Source organism: Aptenodytes patagonicus, chromosome 1 (genome assembly GCF_965638725.1).
Source record: "Aptenodytes patagonicus chromosome 1, bAptPat1.pri.cur, whole genome shotgun sequence".
NCBI classification, from domain to species: Eukaryota; Metazoa; Chordata; class Aves; order Sphenisciformes; family Spheniscidae; genus Aptenodytes; species Aptenodytes patagonicus.
In genome coordinates, this window is record NC_134949.1 from 159,614,541 (window position 1) to 159,640,625 (window position 26,085).

A 26,085-nucleotide genomic window follows, 5' to 3' on the forward strand; every position below is an offset into this window, starting at 1 on the left:
CATTGATAAAGATATTAAACAAGACCGGCCCCAGTACTGAGCCCTGGGGAACACCGCTCGTGACCGGCCGCCAACTGGATTGAACTCCATTCACCACAACTCTCTGGGCCTGGCCATCCAGCCAGTTTTTTACCCAGTGCAGAGTACACCTGTCTAAGCCATGAGCTGCCAGCTTCTCGAGGAGAATGCTGTGGGAGACGGTGTCAAAGGCCTTGCTGAAGTCCAGGTAGACCACATCCACAGCCTTTCCCTCATCCACTAGGCGGGTCACCTGGTCATAGAAGGAGATCAGGTTGGTCAAGCAGGACCTGCCTTTCATGAATCCATGCTGGCTGGGCCGGATCCCCTGGTTGTCCCGCACATGCCTTGTGAGCGCCCTCAAGATGAACCGCTCCACAATCTTCCCCGGCACCGAGGTCAGGCTGACAGGCCTGAAGTTCCCCGGATCCTCCTTCCAGCCCTTCTTGTAGATGGGTGTCATGTTGGCAAACCTCCAGTCGTCTGGGACCTCCCCCGTTAACGAGGACTGCTGATAAATGATGGAGAGCGGCTTGGTGAGCTCCTCCGCCAGCTCCCTCAGCGCTCTCGGGTGGATCGCATCTGGCCCCATAGACTTGCGAGTGTCCAGGTGGCGTAGCAGGTCGTTGACTGCTTCCTCTTGGATTATGGGGGGGTCCATCCTGCTCGCCGTCCCCGTCTTCCAGCTCGGGGGGCCGAGTACCCTGAGGATAACTGGTCTGCCTCTTAAAGACTGAGGCAAAGAAGGTATTGAGTACCTCAGCCTTTTCCTCATCCTCGGTGACAATATTCCCCCCCGCATCCAATAAAGGATGGAGATTTTCCTTGGCTCTTTTCTTGTCATTAATATATTTGTAAAAACTTTTTTTGTTGTCTCTAACGACAGCGGCCAGATTGCGTTCTAGCTGGGCTTTTGCCTTTCTCATTTCTTCTCTGCACGACCTAACGAGATCCCTGTACTCTTCTTGAGTCGCCTGCCCCTTCTTCCACAAGTGGTAAACTCTCCTTTTTTTCCTGAGTCCCAGCAAGAGCTCCCCGTTCAGCCAGGCCGGTCGTCTTCCCCGCCCGTTCTTCTTACAGCGTACAGGGACAGCCTGCTCCTGCGCCTTTAAGACTTCCTTCTTGAAGATCGTCCAGCCTTCCTGGACCCCTTTGCCCTTCAGGACCGTCTCCCAAGGGACTCTCTCAACCAGCGTCCTGAACAGGCCAAAGTCCGCCCTCCGGAAGTCCATGGTTGTGGTTTTGCTGCCCCCCCTCCTCACTTCACCAAGAATGGAGAATTCTACCATTTCATGATCGCTAAGCCCAAGACGGCCTCCGACCACCACATCTCCCACCAGTCCTTCTCTGTTTGTAAACAGCAGGTGGAGCGAGGCACCTCCCCTGGTAGGCTCACTTACCAGCTGTGTCAGGAAGTTGTCTTCCACACACCCCAGGAACCTCCTAGACTGTTTCCTCTCTGCCGTGTTGTATTTCCAGCAGATGTCCAGGAAGTTGAAGTCCCCCACGAGAACAAGGGCTAGCGATTGAGAGACTTCTGCCAGCCGCTTGTAGAATGCTTCATCCACCCCTTCATCCTGGTTGGGTGGTCTATAACAAACTCCCAGCAGGATATCTGCCTCGTTGGCCTTCCTCCTCACCCTTACCCATAAACACTCGACCGTACCATCATCACAATCGTTGAGCTCTATACAATCAAAACACTCCCTAACATACAGGGCCACCCCACCGCCTCTCCTTCCTTGCCTGTCCCTTCTGAAGAGTCTATAGCCATCTATAGCCATCCATTGCAGCGCTCCAATCATGGGAGTCACCCCCACCATGTTTCTGTGATGGCGACTAAGTCATATCTATCCCACTGCACAGTGGCTTCCAGCTCCTCCTGTTTGCTGCCCATGCTGTGTTACTGTAATGAAGGAGGAAACATCATAAAAGAAGGTAGTGACACTGCCATTCTGTATTTCCTCCGTAAAAAAACCTCTCAGAAAAGTTACTGTAATTGCTAGTTGTCTCCATGAAATGGTATCCGTGGTACAGTAATGGCTTCATTGCAAAACTTACATACGACACTAAGGTCAAGGTCAATGTTTTAAAAACAAACCTCACAAGCGAAACATCACTAATCACTGCAGACCACAGCAAACTGCAAAAACCAACACCAATCTTTAACGTGTACAGCAAAAACAAGAGCACAATGCAGATTAGACCAATCAATATGGAGAACAGAGAAACCAACATTGTGACCCACAACTATTAACAGATATAAATTCCTTAATACGCTCCGGTTAATCTGTTACTATCTCGAACCCTTCGTGCCCCATGTTGGGCGCCAAAAAGGACTGTCGTGGTTTAACCTCAGTCAGCAACTGAGCACCACCCAGCTGCTCGCTCACTCCCCCCGCCTCCCCGGTGGGATGGGGGAGAGAATTGGAAGAGCACAAGTGAGAAAAAACTCGTGGGTTGAGATAAAAAAACAGTTTAATAATTGAAATAAAATAATAATAATGTAATAATAATAATAATAATAATAATAATAATAATAATATGCAAAGCAAGTGATGCACAGTGCAATTGCTCACCACCCGCCGACCGATGCCCAGCCAGCCCCCAAGCAGCGGCCCCCCCGGCCAGCTTTCCCCAGTTTATGTACTGAGCATGACGTCACATGGTATGGAATGTCCCTCTGGCCAGTTTGGGTCAGCTGTCCTGGCTGTGCCCCCTCCCAGCTTCTTGTGCCCCTCCAGCCTTCTCAGTCGGTAGAGCATGGGAAGCTGGAAAGTCCTTGACTAGTGTAAGCACTACTTAGCAACAACTAAAACATCGGTGTGTTATCAACTTTGTTGTCATCCTAAATCCCAAAACACAGCACTGTACCAGCTACTAGGAAGGAAATTAACTCTATCCCTGCCAAAACCAGGACAAACTTGAAGGCTGGGAAGCAGAAGGTCACATTGCAGGATGGAGAAGGGTCGGTAGTGAGCACCAAAGATAGGTGCTGGCACTGATTTTAGTTGATGTTGATGAGAAGGTAAGGCAGAGTGAAATCTCCCGGTCTGTCAATGAAACCTTGCTAACTTTGGTACTCTGGATGCTCTGTCCATGGCAAGGAGCAGTATGAAACAGAGTGTGTGAGCAAATAGGTGCTGGGGAGCTCCAGCATGGGAAGTACAAGGTTTTTTATCTGGAGGAAAGCTAATCTAATGTATGCTTCCTCAGTGCCAAAGTTGGCATCAGCAGGCCCAATTTGGGAAAAACCTTGGTGTCCTCACAGGTGGCTGTCTGCACTGCTGGACTTGGTGTGCATTTTGGGTGCCAGGGAGATGGGCACTGAGAACAAGGCAGCAGGTGTCAGTGTGATACTGGAGCACTGTGTGCAGTCCTGATGGCAGCCTCTCGGACATTGGGGAGGTAGAGACTAAGGAGGGAGAAAGTCAGCTAAAATCCTCAGGAGCATGGGACAATTGCTGAGAGGGGAGATGGGAGATGGGCTGAGTCTCTTGAGGCTGAAGAGGAAAAGGTGCAGGGGGGCTGTGAGTGAGGCTTCCAAACTAATGAAGGATAAGCAAAACACAAAGTTGTGGAATTTGGTGAATGGCTACGAGAGGAAAGGAGGCACTCTGTGAAATTTGCAGGAGGTTGGTATAAAACAGAGAATAGTAGCCAACTTGCAAAATTTGTTTCCCTAGGATGTCATGGCAAAAGGCAGTACCAACAGGTTGAAAAATGGATTATATAAATTCATGGAAGGCAGATCTGTAAACTGCTATTAGAAGGGCTGAGCAAGCATGCATCCTCTGATGTCCTGAATGCTGCAGCTGGGCTGCAAGGAGCCTAAGGGGGACGGACTGCAGAGGGGTCAGCTTTGCAGGCTCTTCTTGTTCAGCGCTTCCTTTTGTCGTTATTGGAGATAGAGCAGTAGTTCATCTAGCCAGGGTTCTGACAGAGGAAGGCATTTCTTCTGTTCATAATTGATGGAGCAGAAATCTTTAAGAAAGAAGTCAGCATTCTCAAGACTTGTGCCAGATTATCCCAGAGGTGAGCTTGGTGACTTATCAATTTTATTTTAAAAAGTGGTGGAAAAAATAGACTTTTTTGAAAAACACTTTCTTTAGAAAACTGAATATTTCAATTGCTTGAAAACATGTAGAAAATTGTGTCTTGGAATTGAGTGTGTGCTGCATTCTTGTATTCAGGAGATCATACAGGCTGCCAGCTTAGGAGTTGTTAGCTGCAGTTCCAGTTGGTAGTTCAGGCATAGTAATACATAACAAGAATCTCATCAAAGGGTTCTGTGCTGTCTTTCTCTGTGTAACTTTATATTATGCCTTCAGAGCTTCCCCCAAACATGTTTTTTCCTCTGAAAGAGTTGTCCTGAGTACTATTCCGTAAGCTTTTCAGGTCTTTTCCTTGCAGACTGTTTTCACATTGTAAGCCCCTTTAAAAATGCACTCCGTGATGAAGATGTAAGTGTATCATCTCTTCCCTAAAGACAAAGGGCCATTCTTGCTCATATATCTCTCTTACCATGCCAATTTCCATCTTTTTCCAAGATGAGTTTAAAAAACCCCCCCAAAAAACCCCCATGGACCCAGGAGCATCCAGAAGCTAATGGATTTAACTGGCTTTGAGACTGAGCTTAATGTGGATAACAGTAGCCTTAAGTTTAACTGATACATTGTATTTGGCAAAAAAAAATGTGCTAGATGTGGAAGCACAGAGTGGATTGGTTGTGGCATACAGGAAGAAACAGAGCATCTTTTCTAACAGTTCATCTGCTTGGACTGCTCTAGGAACTTGCTTCTGTATTCTTAGGTTGTGTTCTTGTCCTGCTTACCCCATCTGTACTTGTATGAGATGTGCATTTGCATCTCAGATGCAAATATTTGGCTTTCATTTTCCATAGCGTTGGAAGATTCATGGTAGTCACATTGTGACAGATTTTTCTTACCATAGCTTTTAAATTTTTTTTTCAATGGTAGCAATTCCTTAATCTCACTATATACCTAAGTTAAGTTCTGATGGCTTCTGGAGACATTGAACAGAATTTGTCCCATGTTGAACTAAAATAAGCTGACTGTGCTATGATAAAAATTTTACCTCCTACACCCTTCCTTTCCTTTAGATGTTTTTCTTTACTCTTTTCTGAGCATCTCTTTGGCCAGTGTTTGCTGTCTTTCAGGATCTCTGCTCTCTTTTCCTTTGCTCTTCCCTCCTTTTGTGACTATCTATCACCTTGCTTTAACTTTCTTGGCCTTTGTGCTCTGTATGCCCTATTGCACTTCTACTTGTCTCTGTCCTTTCACCTGTGCTTGATTCTCTGTTTGCACATGTGTGGCTCTCGGATTTTGGCGCAATGATTTCATGAAAGAACATATAATACTGGGTATTTCAAGTGTATTAGTAAAAAGCTAACTTCAGAACAGAAACTATGAAACATCAGTTCTGCTTCAGTTTTGTTCCTTGATATGTCTTTCTGTTTCTAATTTGATCAGTTGCAATTGGAAGACGATCAGGGTGTGAATTTGGGACTTGAAAGCAGTTTAACACTTCGCCGTCTTCTAGTCTGGACATATGATCCTAAAATAAGGTTGAAGACCCTTGCAGCACTTGTTGACCACTGTCAAGGTCTGTTTAACATTAATTTAATATTTATGGGGAAGTTATGTAACTTTGAGTGGTTGTGCATGCCAAAGGTAGATATCAATAATATTACTGTTACATTTTTTTAGAAAATTTTAAGTAGCTATTCTAGAGGATTCTCTCTCTTTTAGTTTAAGCAAAAACCTGATGAATTATAGTGCTGTTTTGATATACTTTTTTGCTTTTTTTTAAAACTGGAACATGCTTGAGAAATCCTTCAAATTTTAAGCACACACTTTTCATGCTGTTTTCAATTATTCAATTTTAGTCATCTTTCAGAGAATGTTATACTGTGAAAAAACCCACTAATACACTACGAAATGGTTGGCTTAGTCTCTTCATTATGTATATTATGCTATTCCTCTATGTATGATGGCATATAGGAGTCATTTGCAACTTGTCTGCATATTCATGTGAAACAACAAAACTTAACAAATCTGCAAATAGTATGTGGCTGTGTTGGCAATCCACAAGAAAATGCTGAGGGGTGGTGTTGGAGTTGACCAAAACTTTGGCCAGTAACTGACCCATAGGCTATGCTTCTCCCTAAGGGTGCTTCAGCTTTGCTGTCTTTGATAATAAATGGAGATTGTGGCCCTTTGGAAAGAGCATCTTAACCAAAAAAGCTTGCAACACCTGTTTTACCTTGATTATCAGAATTAGTAACAATTTTGAAAAAAAAAAAGTGGGCTTTACTTTTAAGACATTCATGAAAACTTTGAATGCTACAGCCTGTGCTGCAAGGAACCTTTAAGCTGTTCAGCATAACAGCAAAACAAGTACTAGTTCTATTTTTTTTTTTTTTGGACAGTCTCTTACCTTTCAATTGCAAGAAGACAGGAGATATTGCCTAAAGGAGCTATGGGGGGAACTATAACCAAGAACCAGAAAAGATGTGTTTGTGTGTATGTATGCACACAAAACATCTGAGAGAGAGTCAAGTACAGGAGAGAAGGAAAACATACTAAGGCTTCTTTAATGCTATTCTGGTGGGGGCGGTGATGAAGAAAAGAAGCATAAAGTCAACCTTTGTGTGTGATCTGATGCCTTGAAATTTGCATTCCTCCAAGCTACCACAAAGTAGACAGAATACAGCGTCAGAGAACTGTGCTTAATGCTTCAGTGAGATTAGTGATTTATGCCTTAAAACCTAGGAATTCCCCGTCAACATAAAAAATGTACTTTTGGTACATTTTAGAATTGCTGTTCAGCAAGATCTGGGTGACATATGAGTAGCTAAAATCAATGGCTGCTGAATTTAAGTGTGGTGTATATATTTTTCCTTCATACATTTCTGTTTCTCTCCCCTGTGATCTTACAGGGAGAAAAGGTGGTGAACTAGCCTCAGCAGTTCATGCCTATACTAAAACAGGAGATCCCTACATGAGATCTCTGGTTCAGCACATTCTTGGCCTAGTATCGCATCCTGTACTGAATTTCCTTTATCGCTGGATTTATGATGGAGAGCTGGAGGATACATACCATGAGGTAATGTATGTGATACAATAAATATTTTACCTCTGTTTGTTTGCTTTGTGGGAGTATAATCTGTGGGAAGCTTAGAGGAGAATTTGAAAAGTAGACTGTTATGGAAACGTATAACATACGAGTAAGTAATATATACAATAACAACATGAAATGTGACTCTTTTCATGGATTCAGTCAGTGTGATGTCTGGAGGTTGCAATGAGGCAGTACATCGTCTCCTATGAGTCATATCCTGGGTCTGTTTAGTAGAGGCAGAATGGTGGACTAACAATAGATGCTTGCTTCTGAAGAGAGACAAAGTCATCTCTCTATCTTTTCTTGCTTAGTGTAACAATAGTAATGTATGCAGAGTTCTCTGTAACTGTTTAGAATGCAAGCCTTGTATTGGGAATAAAGTTCAGAATATTCTACTCTGACTACCTACGGTTATCCTCAGCTTCATAAATAACTTCGGTTTGTCAAATTGGGTAGAAGAGGTTTATGGTTCCAGAGTTCCTCTAGAAACTCTACAGAGTTACTTGTTCTGACTTCTGTAACAGCAAGTTCTAGTAACTGTCCCTTTTCTTCTTAGAAACATTTTTATGCCTTTTTAAGCTCTCCCAACTCTTTTTCCTGTCTCCAATCAGTACGGTCTTGTTAGTGATATTTTTTGGTTCCAAGAAGCCAAAGAATCTTTTTAAAAATGAATTGAGCACTTCTGAGACATATCTGAGTAACTTTACTTGAGTGTGAAATATGCTGTCTGATTTCTGAAACTGTCCATCTGGGTCAAAATTAAAATGAGTACAAATATCACCCACATCTGATCTTTAAGGTCAGCATTAGGAATCTTTATGGCTAGAAGTGTAAAATAGACTTTACTTTTTTTCCAGCTACTCCTCAGACATGTAAGGTGGTGTCTTTTTTGGTTTTTATATCATTCATTAGCTTTCAACTCTTTGTTTAAAAATTTACGTGTGTGCTGTAAGACTGTCCTTAATACTGAAAAACACTATTGGATGTGGTATACTGAAAGCTACAATTTTCATATCACAAACACAGTTTTTGAACAAAGACAATTGGCCATTCTTGGTGGAAATGGTATTTGGAGGCAGTGAAAAAAGTTCTTGTCCAAAAAATGGGTATCTTGTTTGACAGGATGAGGACAAAATCCATCCACAAGTCATTTTAACAAAACTAATCGTGTAGTTTTAGTTTCTTTTGCATGGAGTTGAGAGACCTTGGCATTTGCTCAGTTCAGTCGCAGAATTTCTTGGGTTTGGGTTTGGTTTTTTTTCTGCAATTCTGCATCTGTTAAAATAGGAGGAAATCCAAAGGGGCTTGAGTAAAAATAGAACCAGTAAAATAAAAGCATATTATACTTATATTCTGAACTTTATCTCCTACCCTAACTGTATAACTAATGGCCAGAAAGTGCTATACGCTTCTGTATTTCATAGTGGATGTTTTACAGATAGTACGCTTTACCCTGAGGTAGTCCAGGTTTCATAACGTACAGAGGAGGTTAAATTACATAAGCCGTTCTTTAACTTTTTTCTTCAGAGTTCATATTGGTCAACATACAATTTACGTATTCATTGCCAGGACTACTCTGCATGTTAGCTATGAAAAAGATTTATTTTTGCTTTTTTAGTTAAAAGAACAACTCAGAATATTTCTACAGTTTTCTGAATACAGAAATGAAACACTAGGGGAGAGAGTTTACATTCACCTTTTGTTTTTAATATTTGTTTCAATCTACAGTTTTTTGTAGCTTCAGATCCTACAGTTAAAACTGATCGGTTGTGGCATGACAAATACACTTTGAGGAAATCAATGATCCCTTCTTTTATTACAATGGAGCAATCAAAAAAGGTATGAATTCAAGAGTTAATCTTCTGATTATTTGTTTGCCCTATGCTGCTGTTTAGATTTCCATTAAGAAAATGGAGACCAAATTTAACAATAAATAATTGTCTAAAGAGTTTTGGGATTGTTTGCTGAGGAAGACTATAAGACTGTTTCTCCTTTCCATTCTCTAACTGATAAACTTTGTTTAAGGAGATCTCAAGGGGGGGAAAAGAAGTTTATGTTTAAAACCTTTTTGTGTTAGCATTGAAGTTCTGGATTGCTGTGGTTGGGATTGTGAACCTAAGAGCACAGGAAGATAACAAAAAACACTATTGTCCTGGTGGTTGTGGGTGGCTATTTTTGTTTAGTGGTGGTTGTTGGGTTTTTTTTTTCTTATATGCAAATCACTTTAAAAAAAAAAAATCCTTTTTTGTTCAGGTCCTCCTAATAGGAAAATCCATAAACTTCTTGCATCAAGTTTGTCATGATCAAACTCCATCCACAAAGATGATTGCTGTGGCAAAATCTGCAGAGTCTTCGAAAGATGGTAAAGTATCAGTGTTAGTCAGCTTCTTCCCTTTGAACTGAGCTCTGTACAATCAATATGTGGTTTAGACTGTAAACTGGCATTTTGGATAGTGGGGTGGAAAGGAGTACAAAAGTCCCATCTGCCCTAAAGTACAGGTGTTTTAATGGAAACGCATTTTCCAAAAGATGTATGAAGATGTATATGTGTAATTTTCTTTTCTTAATTTGATAGATTTGCTGGGTGGTTGTTAATGTACTGGATTTCTGAATTAAACCATTCAGAAATCAGTCTGTCTTCAGCTGACTTTTGTTGAGAGGGCTGGGGTGGGGGCAGGGATATTCTTGAGTGCTGCAGTAAGAATTTAGTACTTGTGACTTCTCATCAAATATAATTCATCATACGATTCCATAATAATAATTAATTCTGTGGTTAAAAAATAATAAATAATCCATTAGTTGTAAATAAGAGAATGAGCAGTAAAAACAGTCAGGACAGAAGCCTTTCTGTAAATGCACTCTGCCGCTATAATACGTCCAAAGAAAACTGAGTATGCGGGAGGTTTGTAAAATTCTTTTTGAAGATTACTTGAAGTTGGGGTTGCCTGCTGTTCAATGTTAAACCAAAACTTAACTATCAGAATTCCTTCGGGTTATTTCTTTCTACTTAGAAGAGATTTTAGTTCTAATGAATGCAAACTTATATACCATTTGCAGTTATTCTTTGGTGGCATATTCTTTGCAATGAAGTTAACATTGTTTTAGATGTTTATTTGCTATCTTTCATCATGACAAGGAGACTTTATGTGTAAATACTAAGCAAAGAAGGTAATGTAATGCATAGGATGTTGCTACATCTGGGAGAAAGGACAACTTGCTTTCTTCTGGTGAAGGTGATATTTTACTACTGTAACTTCTTTTTAGAACTCGTTTAATATACCAAAGAGAGTCTAATTGTTAAGATGCAGATCACTGGTATAATTGCTCTCATGCTATTTTGTACATAGTTTCTAGAAGTGTAATGATGTCGTACTACTATATCCAGCTTTTACCAAGAGAAGAATTATCTAAACATTTGTTTTTCTGTCAAGTTCTTAGTTTTCTAAGAACATCCTTCTTTGCACTTTTTGACATCTTGTACAATATCTTTTCTGTTATTCCTGTACTCAAATATGACTTTAGTATATGTAAGTTTGAAGCTTGGTTTTGTGGGATTGTCTTTTTTTTTTTTTTTTTTTTTACCCTCCAGATTAACCTTGGATTAGTTTTTATATTAACTCTTCACAGCATGGACTTTTAGCATGAGTACCTCCATGAAAGATGTTCTAATAATAAAATCCAATTCATGTCTGCAAGAATATTTCACCTAATAATGTGATTTTTGTACCATGCGCAGTGCTTGCCCAGTCAAAGATGCGCTTAAAGTGCAGAGAGGGGTCAAGGTTAAGTGAATAAGGGCTGTAAATGCATTTGAACCATCACCTTGCCAGCTACTCCTGAAAAAGGCAAAAACATTCTTTGGCTATACTACTTTCACCACTTTACACAGCGTTTATGGCCATGCTTTTCCAATATTTTTTTTAATTTGCACTTGTTTCTCTCTCCTTGATTGAATGGAAGACCTCCACAAATATAAGTTCCCTATTATGTATGGAACGAGGACTTCAAAGCAAGTACATTATCTTAAGTGCTGAGAATACCCATTTCAGACAGAATTGTGGTTTTAGAAATGGATGTTATCCACTATATCTGTAGTGTGCTGAAGGCATGCTGAGCTTATGGTCTGTAGCCTAAATACCTCATAGTATTGCACTGCCTTAATTCTCCACAAAACTGCATTTGTATTTAGGACATTTTACCTATTCAATCCAGAAAGAACATTTTGTGTCAGTGATGTTGGAAATGCATCCTGTCCTTGTTTATGCCATCTGACAATATCCTGAGAGTCCCTTCAGATAATTACTTATAATAAGATGATGGAAAACTAGGATGCCAGCCTGAATTCTGGATGCTTTTTCTCATTTTAAATCTGAATGTTTCATGGGTTTGGCTGTATTTTTTACTTCTTTAATTTGCTTTGGAACCTTAACTCTCGTGTTTCCCCACTTTCCTTTTGATGCTGAAGTAATCATGATGTAAAAAACTGTCTGAACATATATTAAAACAGGAAGTCAGAGATGAAGAACAGTGTAGAAGTTGCTCATCTTGCCTGACAGGGGATTGTAGCAGGCACTTGGGGAAGAAGGACAGTAAAAAAGGCAGATAAAGTGATCCCAGCTCCAACCTCTAGCTGCCCACAGTTTAGGAACCTCTGAACCAGGAATGACATGAGACCACTATGTTCAATAGCAACTCATGGACCTGTCAGTGCTTTTTGTCTGATCCTTTCTTGACCCATGCCTGGCTTTTCACAGTGTCCTGAGATAATTTTGCACAGCTTTAAAAACTTGTGCCTAGGTCTCTTGTTTGTTGATGTAAGCAACCTTTTTAGTAGTTTGGCATGTCAAACAGGGATGGTGCATTGCCTATGCTGGTGTGCATGTATGCAGAGATGGTGCGTTACAGCTACACATGTAAACTTGAATTTTCCAGTCTCAGAGATGAAGACCTGTGGCCAGGTCACTTCCCTCAAGGCAAGTGGCAGTACTAAGGAGAGGGGAAAGGCTTTTTTTCTGCTTGGGATAAGAAGAAGTTGAGACTGGTCCATGTGTCCTCAGCCATAGGTACTGCCTTACACGTGCTCACCCCTACTTGAGTGGAGGCAGGACCAGCATGTGTGACTTGGTAGGCTTGCCATAGGCAAACTAGGCAATTGCCTGCTGCCTGTTGGTTTTGCCTGTGCCTTGAGCCAGTCCTAGGACCAACCTCTGTGTCCAGTTGCTGAAGGTATTAGCCCATAACTCTTTTTAGGTTGGCTTGTTGCCTCTTTTGCTTTGCCCATTAGGCTCACACCATCTTGTGAAAAGACGCTTGCAGGAACAGATCATTGGGGTGTTGTAACTTACTGTGTTCTGTATGTGAAACTCCTCTTTTAGCTTTTTTCCCTTTCTGGAAGTTCTTCCTTCTTCCACTAAAGCCAGCAGTGAAGCCATGTGGCAGATCAGATGGCTGGTACCACTACGCATGCAAGCAGCCACACTTGAACCCATCTTTTGAAGACAGCAGTTAAGAGGACAGGATTCACCGATGGGGAAAGACTAGATGAAAGTCAGAATTGATTGGACATTCTCACTGCCCTGTTGCCCTGTACCAGTGAGACAAATGCATTTGCACGAACTGATGTTTGTCCCTTTTTCCCAGCAGTGGGAACAGTGCTGCGTGCTTCCTTACCTGTGCAATGCAAGAATTGCTTTGTCAGATCACACGAGATCTCTGCCTTGACCAGAGTGAGCAGAGACCTTGGTGAGCTGTATCTCCTGGTTAGCAAACCAGGAGACTGGAAAGGGCACTTTGAGGATTCCTTACTACAGGCTGTATTAATTCTCGCATCTCCTAAGCTTGATGCGTGTTATTTGACTAAGTAGTATTCTCCTAGTGTAGGGATTTTGAGCACAGCAACATATTATACAAGTGTCATCTCTTTGACATCTCTGAATATGCTTGCACTTTTGGTGTCTTACGGAGAGCTTCACAGGTTACTGAATAAGAGTTTGGAAACCTCAGGGAATGTCATTGAACCAGACATTGTGAGGTTTCCCTCATTAAAGAGTGACTTCTTTATTAGAACCACTGTTTATTTCTTCGATTTAAAGCATTTTATTAATTGAGACTGAATCTCATCAGAACAACATGAAACTTGGTTTTAATTTTTCCTGTCTGCAGTACAGGTTGAAACTAATCCTGGAGCAGGCAGTGCACTGTCTTACACCAATTTGGTACCTGGATCTTCATTTTTTACCTTTAAAGCAATAGTTGTGTAATTAAAAATTGTTGAAAGTGGGAGTATATCCTTTAATGATGAGGAAGGTCTGAATCTTACGGTAGTTGGCAGTCAGTATTTGGAGTTTTTCTCCGTCTTGCCTGAAGAGGCCGCACTTCTTGCCATCTCGTAACAGCCTTATTGCAGTCCCTTTCTTAATAAGCTTGTAGTTGTAGAAAAGAGTGACATATGCTTCCTACTAAAGGGCAGTGTCCTACTTTCTGCCCCCAAGTTGCCATGCATTAACGGTGGAGAAAAAAACGTCAGGTTGCTGGCTGTCCCCCAGATAATGCAAGCATATTCCTTCCTCTCTCATTCTGACTTGTATGTGGGAACTCTTTTCTGTTGAATGTTCTGACTGATTCTTCGATTCCTTCCACCCCCCGCCCGCAGAAGTGACTTGTGATTTAGATCCCCCCCCAACAAAGCTTTTCCTTAACTCTTAGCTTTTAGATCTCCTTAAATTATTTGATTCTGTAAATTGCAGTATTTCAGCAAGGTAAAAAAAAACTAAACCACTTTCTGTGTAAAAGTGATGAAATAATATTAGCTCTTGTTGGAAAGTACAAGCTGGGCAGAGATTAAAAGTAATAATGTTGAAGTATGGACTGCTTTAGACTTGCTTTCACTTTGGCTATGCCAAATGTATAATATAGTGGATCAGAATAAATAGCAATTTCTCTACTTGTATGTTTCAATTCCAAAGCTTGTTTGCCTCAGTTTTGGAAAAATACTAATTTAATTTTAACCCCCCTTTTTTTTTGTTTTTAGCTGCTGATTTGTTCACAGATTTGGAAAATGCATTTCAAGAGAAAATCGATGCAGCTTATTTTGAGACCAGCAAATACCTGCTGGATGTTCTCAATAAGAAGTACAATTTACTGGAACACATGCAGGCCATGAGGCGCTACTTACTACTTGGTCAAGGAGACTTCATCAGGCATTTAATGGACTTGCTCAAGTAAGAGAGTAGGAAGGGTGATTATGTTGCATTTCTGATGCTTGCAGATGTGCATTATCAGCACAGAAACTGTTTCGCTTTTGGAAAAGGACCCTTTAGGTATCTTATTACTCAAAGGTTTAATTGAACAACTTTTAAACTCTGTTTTGGGTTTAATTTCTTTGACCCTGAGGCTTAAACTTTGTTCTTCCTTTTTGGTAGGAAGTATATACAGTACCGTTTCACGTCTTGAAAAGTTGCACTAATACAGATACCCTTGCGCTTGACCCTGTGACAGCCTTGAGGATGTTAGCACTTCTCTTGCTCCTGTCAGCAAGTTTAAGCAGAAAAGTTCTGTTGCTCTTGATGCCACTAGTTAGCATTGCTGTGAATGTTAGGCTTCTCTATTTTGGAGGTGTTTGGTCCAAAACATTGTGTCAAAACCCCTCAATGCATTTTTAAAAATTTAATTGATGCCTCACCAGCCTCTGTTTTAAGCACTCAGGTGCACCCACAACTGTCAGTTTCAGTTCTTAAAGTGCGTTTGCAAGCTCACCGCTTTTACATGCTGGTGCTACTGATGAAACTTAGTATACCAAAAATATCCTTCACAAAGCTTTCCTTTAGTCTAGAAGGCAGGCTTTGTAATAGAGATTACATTAACTTGTTTGTAAAGCAAAATCAACATTGTCTGGTGAAGATTTGTACATGACCGTGCTTTTTTAAGTGAAAATTAGTGTGAAGCAGAGTAAGGTTGGTTTGTGGAGTCAGTATTACATTTGAGGCAGAAGCAATGAGGGGCTTTCCAGTACTGATCATGGGGGAGGGGAGTAGTGCAAGGTGCTTGTTACTTGCATGTTGCAACTCTTTGGAAAGTTTAAGTTACATAGAGGGGGTGGGTTTGCGTGCTTCTGCCAGCACTCCTAAGCCCAAGAGATGGCTATCAGTAAATCTCTCAAAACTGAAATGAAATTATTGGTTTGATTGTTAATGATGTAATCTGCCTCATTTTAGATATGAATGCAACTCAAATTACAGAATAGTTATGCTAGCAATCCTGTTAATTTCAAATTACTGGTATTAAATGAGGATGAAGTTACTCCTCATGCTGATGTTCAGGTGTATAGCTGCATATGAATAGACAAACACTGCTCATATTCTGCTCATTGATTTTCTGCGTGGTTAAGACTGAAAGGGTAATACAACAGGTTTTGAAAGTCTGTCAGAAAAGTGTTTCACTGTGTGCTGCAGTTACTACCAAATTGCTGCTGCAGAATATTTCAGTAATATGCCATGACTGTTTGTCTCATAACTACCAGGCCAGAGCTTGCACGACCAGCTACAACCTTATATCAGCATAATCTAACTGGAATCCTTGAAACAGCGGTGAGGGCAACTAATGCCCAGTTTGATAATCCTGAGATTCTCAAACGACTGGATGTTCGACTTCTGGAGGTCTGTTGCATCATAGTGATTCTGACCTGAAACATACCTTTTTTGTGTGTGTGTATACATGCAGACATCTATAGGAAACAAAATTTTCATATGTGTATACAGTAAATACATTTCCCCCCTGCTTTCCATTGAAGTCTACTTTGAATTATGTAAACCTCATTTAATGAGTCTTCTCTTCTTTTCCCGTTTCCTGCCTATTGTCTATTTGTATTTCAAGCTGTGGGTTTACAGCCGTTTCATTGACAATACGAAGTTGAGTATTTGGGGTCTAACAGTAATTGATGCTGGTGGCCCTGATTCGAGGTTCTGCAAACAGCTCCTACTGCTGTTGCTCCTACAAGAATCTGGGGGGTGGTGTCTTTGCCGCCTAGTCACAATGAGTGAAGCAATGAAAGTGCGTTTCATGAAGGAGATCTCTTGTAAGAAACTTGACTTAATGAGAAAGCTCCAGTCCCAGAGGTGGGAGTTAACTGATGTACTGTAGCCTCTGAAATAAGTCTATACCTTAGGATGGGTCCTGCCTAAGTTTTTCCTTCCCTTCATTTCCCATAGTAGCTCCAAGGGAAGAACATTGACATTACAAACATCAACATTTGGGTGAGATGAATCCCACCCTTGTGTCAAACTTCAGTTCATTTTTGCTTAATCTACTACTTTTGACAAGGAACTCCTGTATCCTGTATAGATGTGGATGCTTGTTTATTCATAGGCTGTGGAGAATGGAAGAGTAAGCAAGAGTTGCTCTTCAGCACTAATATGCTCTGGTTATACACTGAAAGTAGCATATCTTTTTAATACAGGTGTCTCCTGGGGACACTGGATGGGATGTCTTCAGCTTGGACTATCATGTTGATGGGCCAATAGCAACGGTAATGTCATATACTGCTGGCTGTGACCATGTCTCAGATATTGAACTGAGTTGCTAAACTTTTTTTTTAATTGAAATAACCATGTAAGATCAGAGAGACTTTTTTTTTTTTGCATGTGGGATGCACCCACTGTATAAATAGTTGAGCCAAAATTTCAATTCGTATAAATTAACTGTGAGTGCTAAAAAGCTACATTTAAAACAATCATTACTGAAAATCAGTAATTCATTTGTTCCAGCAGAGATTTTTAGTGAGTACTTAATAAATGGAGTGCTCCTCTTCTTCTGTTATGACTGGGCTGTAGCTGCTAATTTGGGATAATTTGCAAGGAACTGAAGAATGTATTTGAGGAGAACCTATTTGTACTATCTAAATTAAATTTGATAGGTAGCGTTCATTAGAAGTACTGAGAAAATAGCTGCACTATTGATCAGACTGCATTTAGCCTTATAAAGAACTTGTAAAGAATTTTTTTTTTTAAACAGGACATCTAAATGTGAGTCTGACCAGCAGAAGGAATTTTCATGTACATACGTAGTTTGAAAAGAGCAAAATGTTTAGGCTTTGTCTTGTTCACCCCTCCTTACACTTCCTCCCATACGGGACTGGAAGTGCTCAAAACCTCCCAAGAAATGATTGCCTCCTAGCATGTGGGTCCAAGCTTTTTCAATTGGCATATTGGTAGGACAACAAATACAGTTCTACTTTCTCAGCCTACAATGAATTGGAACTGGCAAAAGCATCAGAGCAGGATTCCAAAAAAACCCCCACAAACAAGAAAACAAAACAACCTTTTTATATAACTTTTTTAAAATGCGGAAGAGATGCCTATGTGGAGGACTCGTGTACAGAAGCATATAAGCTGCAATGCATTTCTACTCCATTGTCTTCAGTCTTCTCAAGGATATGATGTGGAAGAATTGACTATGTGGGAATCCTTTTAGTGTTAAAATGCAAAAAATAAAATGACGGTGCTGCTGAAGTGCACTCTGGACCAGAGCAGGTGCTATAGCTCTGCCCTTAGCAGTGCCCTGTGCCTACTTGAATGTTAGGTGACTTAGTTCAGCCCTTGAGGGACGATCTTCCCAAAAGCTCTGGGGTTTCCGGGGATTTTGTTTAGACAATATTTACCAATAAACTGCATGGGTCAGAATAGATGGACTGTGAAGAGGTTCTTGGTCCTTCGGAACACGTGGTATGTCTATTAAATTTGTGCTGATATTTTGTTTGTTTTGTAGGTATTTACCCGTGAGTGCATGAGCCACTACCTAAGAGTATTTAATTTCCTTTGGAGGGCAAAGCGAATGGAGTATATTCTTACTGATATATGGAAGGGGCACATGTGCAATGCAAAGCTTCTGAAAAGTATACCAGGTGAGAGAGGCCCAAATGGATGACATACTCGTAAACTGGATTTAGATGATTGCATCTTATTTTAAACTGTATGTTAAGTGGGAGGAAAAAAGTCTGTTGGGACAGATGAGTTTTGTATTTTGTTGTTCTTCTTGACTGACTGTTTAATGGTAGATGATGATGAAGATAAAACAACATTGTTGTAAATGGAAGTTTCCTGTTTGTTGTTTTACTTAATCCTTGATAGTGAGTTTTTGTAGCAGTGAGCAAATGGAACATCCCCTGTCTCTGGAAAGACTCTTCCATCCCCTTTTACTCATCTTTGTTGATGCCTTCCTATCTGTAGACTCTGACTCCCTCTTTCTTGTGCTGGAAGTAGTAAGTCTCACACATGCACGCTTCTGAATTTACTAGTTTTACCTTCACTCATTCCCTGTGCTTTTGTTTAGCTAAGAACAGAAGAGGTAAAGATAAGAGAAACAGATGTTTGAGAAGAAATAGGAAAGCTGTCCGGTGTAGTGGCTCTGGTGTATGTTTAATGGACTGGGATTTTTTGATCCTACTTCTCAGCTGAGAATATAGTCATATTTGTGAGCATCTGTACTGGCTCAATCATGACTTTTTTTACTTAGCTACATTTCTCTCAGTAAAAAATAGCTATTAAGGGTGATGCTTTTTTGTGACATAGTAATATTTACAAAGATATATTTATGTTTTTATAATTAGAAACTGGTGGGTGGGTGGTAGTGGACACCTTGGCCTCAGAAGGTCGCTGGGAAACAAAGTCTTGTAAAGTCTGCTCCAATGCACAAGGTTGATCTCTGGAACTGTATGGGATGACTAGGCTTCCTTTCTGTTTCTGTGAGATAGTTTAGTTTACTGTCATTTCCGTGTCCCAAATAAGTGCTTGTTTGACTCAAAACCAGTGGTCTATTGCGTTCTTGCTTTCTGTTCCCTTTGAGACTAGTGTACAGTTAACAGATTTTATTCTCATCACCCTGAGGGTCTTCAGGCTAGAGCTGTCTCCCATTGCTAGGGTTTTGTTTGTTCTCTTGCTCTCAGAAGGAAGCTTGCTTTTTCTTCCTTCCCCACCCCCCCCACCCCCCACCTTCCTTGGGAGGCCTTTCTTGTGCTTTGCCATGGAACAATCTTCTGTAAGTAAAAGCTCAGTTGCTTGTTGCCTTTAGGTTTGGCTATGTTTTAAGTAATGCAGACATTTAAAATGCTGGCCAAGCTCTTATAGCTATTGTTGGCAGAAGGAGCCGAGTGTTGTATTTCTCAGTTTGTGCCTCTGACAAAGGAGAGTGTGTTTACAAAGACCTGTACTGCCTTCTGCCTGAAGGGACAGGAGTCTTCCTTGCTCATTGGCATGTCTAAATTGGAAGCTGCGAGTACAATTTTTTCTGAAATACACAGAGAGTCCACCCCAGCACTGATTTATGAAGAAGCAGTAGAACTTGCTTTTATTTTCTCTCTCTCCCTCCAAAGCAGTACAGTCCAGTCACAGAGCACCAAATGGAAGACAGTAACTGATAGGAGGAAGCAGCTGCAGGGTCTTTTGTTTTTTAACCACAAAGAGGTAGCCCTGACTTTCAAGGATAGCTTTATTCACAATTCCCAAAAATTCTTAACAGCCAGGGATTTTAATGCTTTAAAGGAGTACTTCTAGACAGTAGTGTCAAGCTCGCTTTTTTCCTATCAGTAACTTGAAGAAGAAACACAGATGTATCCAACTCACCAATGTTGAGGAATTTCTGTTGTTTAGCCAACCCTGGAGGTTTTTTTCATTGATCCTATTTAAAGTAGATGCAACATAATGTGTTAGGGATAGTCTTCCTGCAAAGGCATAAGAAATGAAGAACAGAGTAGCTTGTAATATCTTTCAGATCACTGGATGGTTCTGTAACATCCCAAGATACGAAAATGTAGAATTCCTTTTGTAGTAGTCTCATAGCTTGTCTGCAGCGGCAAATTATTTTGGCAGCTTTTTAGAAATTACTTCCTCTGCCTGGATATCTGCCTGATTCCACAAGGCTGAGTATCTTCGTTCCAGAGAATTTTTGCAGTTGATGGTAATCTTGATAATACCCTTCTGCAACAGAGACCACCTCTTACAGGTGAGCAGCTAAGGCCATTAGTGACTTACCTGTGGATCTCTGGTGGATCAGGGAATTGAGCCTGGACCACATGAGCCACAAATTCCCTACTCCTGTCACAGCCACCCTCTCTTGATCTCAGTGTAGCAAAGTAATGCAAAATATGCTGTCTGTGGTTTGAAGGCTAATGGTAAGAGAGGCCTCAGAAGCAACTGTAAATCTGTGGCCTCAGATTTTCAACCAGAAGAACACGTGGGACGTTTACTGTATTTTGGTCTCTTGGGACTGAGAGGGTCTTTTCACTTGTGATACTCAGCAAGTTTCCAGCACTGTCTGAGCACAAAGTCGGCATCATCTTTGGCTCACATTTTCTAGGGGTTAATTGTGCAATGTTCTTTGCTCATCTGTTGCCAGCCAGTATTGCTGCTACCATCCAAGACTAGTGGCTGTTTTATGAAGTGTTCAATTTGGTAGAAAAAGTTTACCAAGCTGGTTTGATGGCTGTGCCTGTCCTTGCGGTCTTTAACATGCCATCTCTTTGGATTTTTTACAGAGCTTTCTGGGGTGCTGCATCAGTGTCACGTTCTGGCATCAGAAATGGTCCATTTCATTCATCAAATGCAGTATTACATTACATTTGAGGTATACTCTATCCACCCAATTAGTTGCTTAAAAATGAAGTACTTTTAATGTTCTGTATGTGTTGTGTGTCTTAAGTTTCAAAGAGCTTGTCATCTAGCAAATCAAAACAGCCCAATCCTGAATCATTGCTCCAGGTGCTTGAATGTTCGTGGGATGAACTCTGGAACAAGGTCCAACAAGCACAGGACTTGGATCACATCATTGCAGCTCATGAAGTTTTTCTAGACACAATCATAGCTCGGTGCTTGCTGGATAGCGATTCCAGGGTAAGTCTTCTCCTTTGCATTAAATTGTAGCTTTGTGATCTTGGCTTATGCGTTAGGAACCATCTTCTCTTATGTTGTAGGAGCAAGGGGAAAAGTAATTCTTCTTTCTCTGATATAAACCTTATTGTGATAGGCTCTGTTCGTACTCCCCACACACAGTGACAGATGCTAATTATAAAGCTTGTTACAATGTGGGCCAGTTGCTTTTGGTCCTAAGAAGCTGTGTGATCATGACTTAGGGCTTTGCAAAACAGTCTCTCCAGCTGTGGATATTAAAAAGATTTAATTTACTCACGTTCTGAAGAGTGGTAGTAACTTAAAACTCTTTTGCCATACAACTCGCTCATTGTTTTGTTGCTTAAATGTCTCACAGGTACTTCTCAACCAGCTTCGAGCTGTTTTTGATCAGATCATTGAGCTCCAGAATGCCCAAGATGCAATGTACAGAGCTGCTTTGGAGGAGCTGCAGCTGAGATTGCAATTTGAAGAGAGGAAAAAACAGCGTGAGCTTGAGGTACAGCAAGGATGTTGCTAGAACATGAAAATTAATTGAGGCAGATATACTTGTCTTTTGATATACGGAGGATTTTAGATATCATGTAGAGGTACAGCAAAAATGAAAAATGTAGGAACAAATGTAAAAGTCATCAGCAGTAGCTAGTGAATTAAAACAAAACTGCTGAATGGTGTTTTTCATTTCTGTCTTGCCCAAAACTTCTAGGTGAATAGGTTCTGCAGTGGGCTTTGGAGGATGAGAAATTTAGGTCTGTTTCATGTGAAGAGGCTTTAATATTCTGAACCCTTTTGCAAAAAATGCCATAACTCCATGCCTACCTCCCTACTGTCAGTCTGTGGGACATGCAGCACTCGTGTGAGACTTGCCTGCTTTGCTAACTCAGATTTCTTTCATGTGCTCTACAACCACCAAGGGGACCGATAGTTTCAACACTAGAGGCTCCGTGTTTGGCTTTCTATGGCAATGGTTGGTTTGTATAAACATGGTGGTTTAGCTGGGCAGAAGGGTGGCCCAGTTAGCAACTTTCATCGTGTGACGCTTGACCTCTTAACTCATTTGGTCTCTGTGTAGGGCAAGTGGGGTGTAACTGCATCAGAAGATGAAGAAGAGAGCAAGAGGATGAAAGAATTTCAAGACTCAATACCCAAAATGTGCTCACAGCTGCGAATACTCACTCACTTTTACCAGGTGCCTTTTAGATTATATGTTTTTTAATATGGATGCTGAGCTTTGATATGTAGAAATCAATTTCAAACATAGAGTAGGTGTAACTTCTGTATTCGTGTGTGCAGTTTGTGGATCTAGGTCTTCATTTTTTGCTTCTCTACTTAGAAGCCTGTATTCACTGTTCCTCAGTAGACAGCAAGTTTTGTGATCATGTATGTTCCCCTGACAAAGAGGAATAGTCTCTTCATGTAAGTCTCCTTCTTCCTCCAGTAGTGGAAGTAATAGCTATCTCCTGGTGTAATCTGGGGAAAAAAAAAAAAAAATATAGAATTCCGTCTGCATTCCATTTCTTCTCGCCATCTTTGCAAGTCATTGCTATTAAAGACTACAGAAAGGGTCCTTATTAAGGGCTTAACACTTGATTTTAAGCGCACTGAGATGAGCAATGGGTAAGCTGTTTGGGGGAACGTGCACAGGCTATCTTCTTCGATGGGAATTATTCTGGCTTTGTCTTAATTTGCTATATCTGATTCCAAAGCTCCCATTCCCCAGGAAAATCAGCTGTTAGATTTCAGGGAAAGCATTCCAGAAAGCGATGAAAGGGAGGGACACAGCGCTATGTGCCACAGCAGCCTTTCAGAATTAGACCCCGGGTCAACTGAAAACCAAAACCCTACCTCAACTCATCTCTTGACTTTGACACGTGAGATACTCTTGATGTCGTGTAGTGTACCTTTTAACTTCTCTTATTTATCACCTTTGGCATGCCTGAAGTTAGGATTTTTTAATGACGTTGATACTGAGTTTGACTTAAAGCTGTAGGGCCGGCTTTCTTCTATCTTGCTGTTGATATTTCTTGTATCTTTCCTTCTTATTTCAATATCCATAAATACACATTTAGACAAATACTAAACATGCAAGTATGCATTGTTTCCCTAGGTAAATGAATGAGGTTGAAGTGGTTGTACTGGGTTGTTACCCATACGTTCATTTTACCTTGTAAGAGTACAGTTGGTTCTTTATAGCAGGTATAGTTGTGACTTAGCACCGGTACAGCATGTGCAGAGCACTTCCCAGTCCTTCCCTCTGGTGGTTTGCACCAGATCCATTTCTGTATTGCCTATAGCTTTGCCAAGCTATAGCTACCCTGGCTGAAGTGCTGCATTGTCAAAATACTTCAGTTCACATGGACGTTTGAATGAAAACAGACTAGGGCACCCAGGTTGTAAAATACTGGTGGCTTTTGTTGAAGGCTGTCGACATCCTGAGTTCTGATGCGAGGACTTCAAATCTGGGAGGAATTTGCTCCTGGGTCCAAATATTGCAATTCTCCCTCCCAGAGAAAAATGGAGCCAAATTCTTTAAGAAGCGTAGGCTGTGAATAGATTGTAGTTTGTGAGCTCTACAGGATTGCTCCAAGTTGGCAATGTAGCTTTTGCCTGCTTGGACTGTATTCCTGCTGACCCCTACTATGGATTTTCCATGCAGGACTTCTCCGGCCAGCCTTGGTCATCTTTAGAAGTAATGGGATGCTCTAGTTACAGGCATGTCCACATTAGTATTTAGTGGAGATCAGGAATGAGCTCTTCAAGTGAGTCTTCCCATCCTCGCAAAGTCCTCTGCTTTCCTGCATGCTGTGGAGCTCCCGCAGTCCCTTGGCTAGAGCTGAATGGGAAGATGGGCTCCAGAAGCGTGCCTTCTGCATGCCGAGTGCAAGTCCCACATAAAAACTGCTCCAAATGCGTGGAGTCTAGCCACTGGGTCTGTAGCAGTGACTGCCCTACTGGGCAGGTGCTCTGCTCTTCTGGGGTGCCGCTTGCTGCTGTAGGGCCTACATCAAATATGTATTTTTGAGGCAAGCAGTGGTCTAATGCTGGCCTGGCCTGCATTGTACGTATAACACAGAAACAAGGTGAGGTCTCCTGTTGGCACGGCTTGGATCCTCAATTGGTCTCCCGGGTACGGTGGGGCTGCCGTGGGAGGGCCGGGGCAGTGGCGCAGGGGCAGCTCCCCTGCAGCCTGGGGACCTTTGGACAAATGGAGGGTGCCAGCGGGGCAAGGCGGGGGGCGGTTTAAAAGACCAAGCTGTTTGCGCTGGAGACTCTGAAGTGCATGGCAGACGTTTGAAGATAAAATGAAGCTCTGGGTTTTTGCAGAACAAAGGAATCGAGCATAACTCATTTGCTAACAGTTGGGTATAAATGCTTGTGCTTGCCCTTTCCTGGATTCCCTCTGCATCCTTGCCAGGCCTGGGCACCACCTGGCATCCCTGTGCAAAACACACTACTGATGTCTTCTTAGCTGTCTCTTGCGTTTTTCTTTCTCTTTCAGGGAATCGTCCAGCAGTTCTTGGTCCTGCTGACAACCAGTTCTGACGAAAGCCTTCGGTTTCTTAGCTTTAGATTGGACTTCAATGAACATTATAAAGCAAGAGAGCCAAGGCTTCGTGTATCGTTGGGCACTAGAGGCAGACGAAGCTCACATGTGTGAAACGACTGCTAAGGACTGCACCTCGGTATCCGAAGGACGTTGAACCTCTTGTTGGACAAGGCAATCAGTGTTGACATAATACAACCAAATCGTGCGTGATCGGTGTCTACCATTTCTGCAGGCAACATGTTTTCAGTCATGTGATTGTGTGACACTGTATAGCAGAAAGCAAAAACAGTAGGGTTTTTTTACACTGACGTTTCTAGAATTACCAGACTAAATGGGCTGATTGAACCTCTTCCAACCAACTTCTTAAATCATCCTTTTAAACAAATGCCAATTTTATTTGAAGCTTTCTGAGCTCTCTCCACTGTAACTTATATCCGTGTCAAGGAAATCGTATCTTTTGTTTATAGAAAGCACCATTTCCTTTTTTAACAAGAAAATAAGAAGGTTATTTTTTCTATATGTACTTGTTCTATTTGAAGAGAGCTTTTGTTAAAGCCAACAGATTTAGGACCCAGACCTAATGTCCTTGTTAAGAAGCTATACAGCATTTCATTATGCTGATTTTCAGTGTTGTGATGTGTTTGACTGTGTGAGAAACTTTGTATCAGGAGACATAAACTTATATTTAATTTTTTGTTGTTTTCAAAGCTAACAAACTGAAATAAAAAAATTAGTAGGGAAATTCTATGGTTACTGTACAGGAGAAAACTATAGAAGCAGAGCAGGAGTGTATCTATTGCACATGAGATCTAAAAGATGAAGTTAAAGCCTCAGTACTGTAAAAGGAAAGTTTTGGTTAAGATTGAATTGAATGAAATAATTGATGTTCAAAATCAGATGTGTCGAAACAAACTGACTTGGCTAATGTTGACTTCATTCTCTTCCCTTTCCTATTTTTTCATTGTAAATATTTATATATTGCTGTCCAGATGTTGGGGAGAGGGGGATTCTTCTTTTGCAAAGTTGTCATTATATCAGGTCATTTATTATGTTCCACAAGTGCAAGCTTAGAAAAATAAAAACACACTTATCTTTCAAACAAGTGGTTTGCTTTTTGTAATTGAAAGGTTATGATTTTTCCACAGGGTAAGAAAGGAGAAGCTTCCAGTTACGAGTGTATTGATTTACAAATCCCTACCCATGACAGGATTTTGGTACTAGTCTTATCTATACTTAAGAGTTGTGTGCAACTCATTAATCAGCAATTACCCTCAGATCAGCCAGGTCTGTGGCCTCTTCTGCCTTTTGCCCTTACTCCACTGGAACCCCTGGGAAGCAGAGGGCACCTGCCAGGCCACGCAGGTGAGGCTGCTGTGAGTCATGAGGGAGGTGAACTCTTGTGGGGACGATGCACCGACTCGCAGCCCTGGACTAGCAGGTTTGCCCTCCAGACACCGGGATTCCTGTTATTGTGCAGGCCTT

At 41.2% G+C, this 26,085-nt stretch overlaps 1 protein-coding gene across 2 annotated transcripts in view; it reads left to right on the forward strand.

The window, feature by feature from the left end:
- TUBGCP3 (tubulin gamma complex component 3) overlaps nt 1-25,705 on the forward strand; it is a 67,957-nt gene extending 42,252 nt beyond the window's left edge. The window contains exons 10-22 of one of the 2 annotated variants that reach the window (XM_076360871.1): nt 5,511-5,643; nt 6,980-7,146; nt 8,890-9,000; nt 9,415-9,523; nt 14,192-14,381; nt 15,680-15,815; nt 16,616-16,684; nt 17,923-18,058; nt 20,687-20,775; nt 20,910-21,041; nt 21,415-21,555; nt 22,129-22,245; nt 24,556-25,705. In XM_076360871.1, coding sequence (XP_076216986.1) covers nt 5,511-5,643; nt 6,980-7,146; nt 8,890-9,000; nt 9,415-9,523; nt 14,192-14,381; nt 15,680-15,815; nt 16,616-16,684; nt 17,923-18,058; nt 20,687-20,775; nt 20,910-21,041; nt 21,415-21,555; nt 22,129-22,245; nt 24,556-24,714 — 1,689 coding nt within the window. In that variant the 3' untranslated portion in view covers nt 24,715-25,705. The remainder of the gene's footprint in view (nt 1-5,510; nt 5,644-6,979; nt 7,147-8,889; nt 9,001-9,414; nt 9,524-14,191; nt 14,382-15,679; nt 15,816-16,615; nt 16,685-17,922; nt 18,059-20,686; nt 20,776-20,909; nt 21,042-21,414; nt 21,556-22,128; nt 22,246-24,555) is intronic. The other variant, XM_076360880.1, reaches the window with a different exon arrangement.
- Nucleotides 25,706-26,085: the final 380 nt, after the last annotated feature.